This window comes from Petaurus breviceps, unplaced genomic scaffold (genome assembly GCF_028583685.1).
Source record: "Petaurus breviceps papuanus isolate PSGF00001 unplaced genomic scaffold, PetGlider_PUasm1.0 220, whole genome shotgun sequence".
Taxonomy (NCBI): domain Eukaryota; kingdom Metazoa; phylum Chordata; class Mammalia; order Diprotodontia; family Petauridae; genus Petaurus; species Petaurus breviceps.
This window is the reverse complement of record NW_027185876.1, coordinates 19880995-19886994: the sequence shown is the minus strand read 5'-3', so window position 1 is coordinate 19886994 and position 6000 is coordinate 19880995. Positions and strand designations below refer to the sequence as shown.

The 6000-nt window shown below is 37.7% G+C and overlaps 1 protein-coding gene across 1 annotated transcript in view; it reads left to right on the top strand.

Annotated features, from left to right (window-relative positions):
- The first annotated feature begins 1532 nt into the window (after nt 1-1532).
- The window catches only part of ILDR2 (immunoglobulin like domain containing receptor 2), a 70215-nt gene continuing 65747 nt past the window's right edge, over nt 1533-6000 (top strand). The window contains exons 1-2 of the mRNA XM_069094513.1: nt 1533-1685; nt 2005-2059. Of these exons, the coding sequence (XP_068950614.1) occupies nt 1533-1685; nt 2005-2059 (208 nt within the window). The remainder of the gene's footprint in view (nt 1686-2004; nt 2060-6000) is intronic.

The window sequence follows — 6000 nt, the reverse complement described above, 5'->3', positions numbered from 1 at the left end:
GGCATAAAATGATACTTGTCCAAGTAACTGGTTTCTAACTTTGGAATTGAGTAACTCCTAACTTTGGAGTGCTCTGCTCTAAATCATAGTGAATCTGTGTGCCCCACCAGGTTCTTAGCCTGGGATTTATGATCTCAGTGCCTTAATGTTTTGGTAACTATTTCAGTATAATTTGTTTCCTTTATAATCCTATATATTTTATTATATTCATTTAAAGACATTCCAAGCAGGGACTGATAACCTTTATCAGAGTACTGAAGGGATTCTTGATACAAAAGGTTAAGGACAGCTAGCCACACATGGAGGAATCTATTACTTAGGGAATGCTTTGAATAATAGTTTATATCATCCAGCTGTGTTAATTTCTTACTTCCAAATTTCTCAGTTTTAGTAACTTTTTTCTTTCTAAAGGGAATTAGCTCAGATTTTAGTAACACAAGAGATACAAGTATAGTCTCAATAAAAAGGAGAAATAGAGAGGAATAAAATTAGTACATCTGGGTTTGAGCTTTTGAATGTTGTCATCGTCAAAAAACCACTCATTGAGAGGCTCTTCACACTGGCACTGTGCTGGGTCTTGTGAAAAGCGAGTTAAATAATCAGTGTATTGCTTTTGTAGGCAGTATAACTTAACAACATCAACCAATAAAAACTAACTGTCTGAAAAGGAAGTAATAACTCATATTTCTGTAACATTTTAACATTCATCAAGCACGTTGCTGGCAACTGCTTTGGAAGGGTAGGGTTTCCATTTAACAGATGGGGACAAAGGGGCTCAGAAACTCACACAACATATAAGTAGAAGAGCTAGAATTGAACCTTCTCACTCACCTGTATGGTATGCTTTTCATCCTTCCATACCCTCCTGAGTTTGTGTTGTGTGTGTGTTTGCATGTAGACATATATGTATGTATGTGAGGAGCTCTGGAGCCTTGATTTCACCATTCCCTTTCCACTCTCCTTCTTCCCTTTCATCTGAAAATCTCTTCCCAAAAGGGTTCCATCTTTCCCCTCCCTGTAGCCAGTTGTTGATTTTGGGTGCTAAAGTAATCAGAAGACTACTTTCCAGTCCCTTTACTGATGAGTCAAGTTATTGAATTGTTTTCAGACTCAAGTTTTCATCTGTCTATCCTTTGTTTTCAAAGACGGCCAGTGACTTCACTGTGTGATGTTTTGACTCTCAGGCAAATTGGATTTGAGTGAGGCAGAATTGCACACAGTCTTCTGCCTTACTCTTTCTTCCAGCATCACCAAAGTCCAGTGGTAAGACGAAGTCAGGATGTCTGGTGATGGCCGGGATGCAGTGGGAGACTTTGGTATCTTTGATGTCTGACCAAGTTCTAAGAGCCCCACAGAAACTTCTTCAGCTGTCTTCATGACTGTTGGAACAAATTGTTCTCATCCATGCATTCTTCTGGGGGGAGTCTTAACATGCCTGGTGTAGACAGCCCCCCGATTCACCAACAAGTTGGAGACCTATCAGTAACCCTCAACCTGGTTGAGCCCATCTGCTGAGATAGCTTTACTCTAGTATGGCTGTGGTGCACGCTACAGCTTCTTGGAGCCATAGGCAAGAGTTGGGTGGGAGGTGGACACCAGGGGTGGACAAGCAGTCTGAAAAGGGCTCGGTGAACCCTTATGCTGGAGGTGGAATCCTCCCTGAACACTCCATGTATCTAAGTGCCGTAGGTCATTGAGTTTGTGTGAGAAAAGTGCTTTCTAAATCATTAGTCATTTAATGACTTAGAAAAATTCTAAGCATTTATATGCTATGTAATTGAAAATCATTACTGTTATTATGTTCTTTGGATCTATATGCCTAGATTCCTAACCTCGCCTAAACCAGTAAAATATCCAGGCCAGTTGAAGTCACATAATCATTTCGAGTTAGCTCTATGAAAATTAGTATATGGGTTATACATATGCTGATTTGGCCTGAACAAACAAATGTATGTAGTATTGGGAACTGAGAATTGAGTAAACCTCTGGTAATAATTGTTTAAGAGAATACCATGTCGTATACAAGTGACTAATCTTAGTAACAGAACAGACCTAGGAGGTAGGTTATTATTAGTAATCACCTAGATGACAAAGCCCAGTGCTTTAACTCTCCAAAAAAAACCCAATGTTTCAGTATAGCTCCTACTTTATCTGCTAAGATTTCCTGAGTACAGCATCTGAACAGTCAGCCTAATAGAAAGGTGGTGTGGTCAAGTAGAGGGTAGCGTGTGGGGTAACAATGTTCATAATGAGTCAGCCAGCTCTAGCTATTCTGAAGGCATTCTAGATAAGAGGGAGCACATTACTTCACCTGTCAGTGCTCATTTATTCTCTAATGAAGTCACAAGGATTTGAGGATGAATTACGATGTTAAAATAATTTGATACAATAAAATATAAATAAATAGTAAGACAGAGGTTTCAAACACTAAGCCAATAGGCTGCATGCTTTCTACAACACTTGAGTATGGCTCAAACCAGATTAAAATGTAATTGGGAAATATCTAATAAAATAAAGAAACTAAAGGGCCTGTTTGAGGACAGAAAAAGACTAAAGCTGCAAGGCATTGTGGTCCCTTGGCTCATTTACATGTGACTTTTTAGAGTTTGAGGGGGTAACACAAAATGGTAAATCAGGTAACTTTTTGGAGACTATGGGATGATTAAATAAAGACTGTTGGTTTCATAACCAATAGAAAGATGGATTTTGTATGTTTTATCTTTTAAGAGAAAGACGAGTTCCTAAATACCAGGAAGGTCTGATTTAGGCCAGTTTGAGTATTCAATCACTTAGCAGAAGCAGGAGCTATCAGGTACAGGCATCTTTTAGGGAGGCTTCATCTGCTGAACTACGGAGGCTGCAGATCAGCAGCAACAAAGGCCCATTGGAAGACAGTTACATTTTGCCTAGTACCATCTGCAGTTTAAGAGGTGAAGCCTCTTAGAAGTGCCTGGTTACTCTTTGCTTCTTATCTCTAGTTTGAGAGGGAAAACAGGTTTTACAGATGCTTTGCTATAATCATAGGTTGAAGCTGATTTGACAACACAGTATCCTGTTGAGTGAGAATCTGTCTAGGTCTTTTCTGCATTGTCTAGAGAGCCAATCTGAGGAGCTTGGTAGTTTTCTAGTTTATGGGAACTGCTTGTCATTATGATAAAGAGATACTATTTCAGTGCCCTTTTCATGGCCAAGTTTAAAAGGTTTGCTGTTGCTTCATCATTCTGAAGGTTAGAAGGAGGGTGATTGCTCAGGAAAAGAGCCATGAGGATTAGAAGGATAACACACAGCAGCAGATTCATGTGGTACAGGTTGTAAAGGGAACAAGGATATCAAGGCCTACAGTCTAGAATTGTAAGGTGCCCTGAGTACATGAACTGTCCTCTGCTAAGTTTCTGTAAGTATGTGCCACTTTCTCTTACTATATGCATTGGTGGGACAGTATGGAATGTGATGTATCAATTATTCCTATATTGGTTTTATACAGAGTAACTATAATGTGTTGATTATTATTGATGTTACCTTATCATTAAGTAATTGTTTTAAGTTTAAGAATTAATGATGTTGGGGAGGCTAGGTGGCGTAGTGAATTGAGCACCAACCCTGGAGTCAGGAGGACCTGAATTCAAATCTGAACTCAGACACTTGACAGACTTACTAGCCATGTGACTTTGGGCAAGTCACTTAACACCAATTGCCCTCCAAAAAAAGCAAAAACCAAAAAAACAAAACAAAACAAAAAAAGAATTAATGATGTTATCATTGTGACTGATTGGTTTTGTGTAGATGGAAAGGACTCCAGTGGGGGCTTCCTTAAGTAAAAAGTAGGGAAAGTATATTCCCCTCTCAATAGGGTTACCCCCTCCAAATCCCTGATAAAGTTTGAGTTAGAGTTCTGTGGTGGTGGTCCTTCTCTAACAAACCAGACCTGCCAGCACAAGGGCAGGTTGGGGTGAGTGAGCCAGTCCAGAGTGGCTGGCCTAGCTTCATATGAAAGGGCCACACTGAAGGAGTCCACACAACACAAGCTTTACATAGAAAGGACTAATGCAGGATTTACTGTGGTGACCCTTTCTGTTTGCAGAGATACCACTGGGGAGATTCTCCATCCAGAATTCATCAGATACCCTAGTGTCAGAGGAATCCACTGGGGAAAAAAATGACAAATTATTGAGTTTTTTTTTAAAAATAGTTTTCCACAGTATTTTTCCTCTTTTAAGTACCTTTTTTTATAACTTTCTGTGATGTAATTTTGATTATTTGAATATTTAAGTATTACTGCTGATTGATTTACTATACCTATTAATAAGGTTGATATGAATAATCCAGATGTAACATGCTTAGGTAGTAGTGTTTAACAAGGCAAATAATCTCACAGAAGATTCTTAGTTAAAGGAACAACACTAAGAAATAAAATATTGGTGATGTATCATAAGATATTATTGAAAAATAAGAAAATATGAAATGTTAATTAAGAGTTATAAAGAGAAAAATGAAACTTTATGCGTTTCATTTTTTGTACATTTCCAGAAGATATAGACTCTTCTAAAATTCCTGGTAGGATAGAGATGTTGCAAAGTGAGTGATTAGTCTTAGAACCAAAGCTCTCACAGAGATATGAGTGTGTGTGTGTGTGTGTGTGTGGCTGTATACACACACACATGCATGTGTATGCAGACATGTAAGTATATATAAATACTCAAAGCTGTTTCTAGCATTTCAAATGGCTTTGAATTATCATGCTAATATTTAAATCCTACTTAAGCAAATTCTAATAAGTTATTTCTAGATACTCTTATTAATTAACATCATTTTAACTCTATGTGACATTGTGAGAATACCAGTGAAACATTCTTATTATCCACCCTTGCCATGTGACGAGTTAATTTTCTACTCCCATCATGCATTTCCTAGACAACATCTTTTATTTCTATTTTACTTCAGAGTTCCTCATTGGTAATATGTTGTGGCCTGCTTATACTCACTTGATGCCTTGCCATTACTGTCTGCATGTTAGTCATTTAAAATTCTTTGGAGATTGTTGTATTCCATGTTTTGTTGCCTTACTGCAACACTGGTAGAATGTTGGTCTTATAAAGATGGATCTTTGTTTTCATAGGGAAGGTAGAATTAAAGGAGCTGTGGAATTTCCTGAAGGTATTCCAGCCCACATTCTTCCTCCTGTTCAATTTCAGGTCCAACTCATGTTCATCTATACTGTCTGTGTACATACTAATATGTTTTCTGTCCTTTGCAATAGACATTCTTTGTCTGATTGGTCTTTCCTGTGTGGTGGTCAGGGCAAATCCTTTAGAATTGATGAATCTATTCTAGAAGGCTCTGTAGTGTTCCAGAGCTTGATTAAACAAACCAGTCATCCACAAATAGGATCATCATCATAGCTAGCATTTGTAAAGGACTTTGATGTTTGCCAAGCACTTGCATTATCTGATTTTATTTGGAAATCCTCGCCATTCATAGAAGAAAACCTCTTCAACTTGGACTTTTCCTGGATCTCTTCTAACTCAATGACCAGTACCTTTGGAGAGCTTGTATCTTCCTCTTTTAATGCCCCATATGATATTTATGATCAGAGAATCATTGGTCTAAGGTTACTTCTATTATGTTTTTAAAGGAATATTGAATGATTTTGATCTATGGGTTGGAGTGACTTTTGGAAAAGAACTAGTAAGGTGGAGTTTTGCTCTACAGATTCAAATGCTTTTCTGTAATTAACAAGTAAAATAGGGTCATGTATTCTCTACACTTTTCAATTAATTGTGTATTGATAAATGATAAAGATGTGGTCTATTGTTGAATATCAATTGTGAAAACTCACTTGTTCCCTCACTGAGGATGTTCTCAATTTGTGTATCATTGACTCATGAAAATTTTGTGTACATAGTAGACAAAGACATCCAAAGTTGTTGATGTTTCTTTGGTCAGTCTCTTGGTATTAATAAGGTCTGTTATGTGGTCTATGCCTTTGGTATAGTGCTTTCA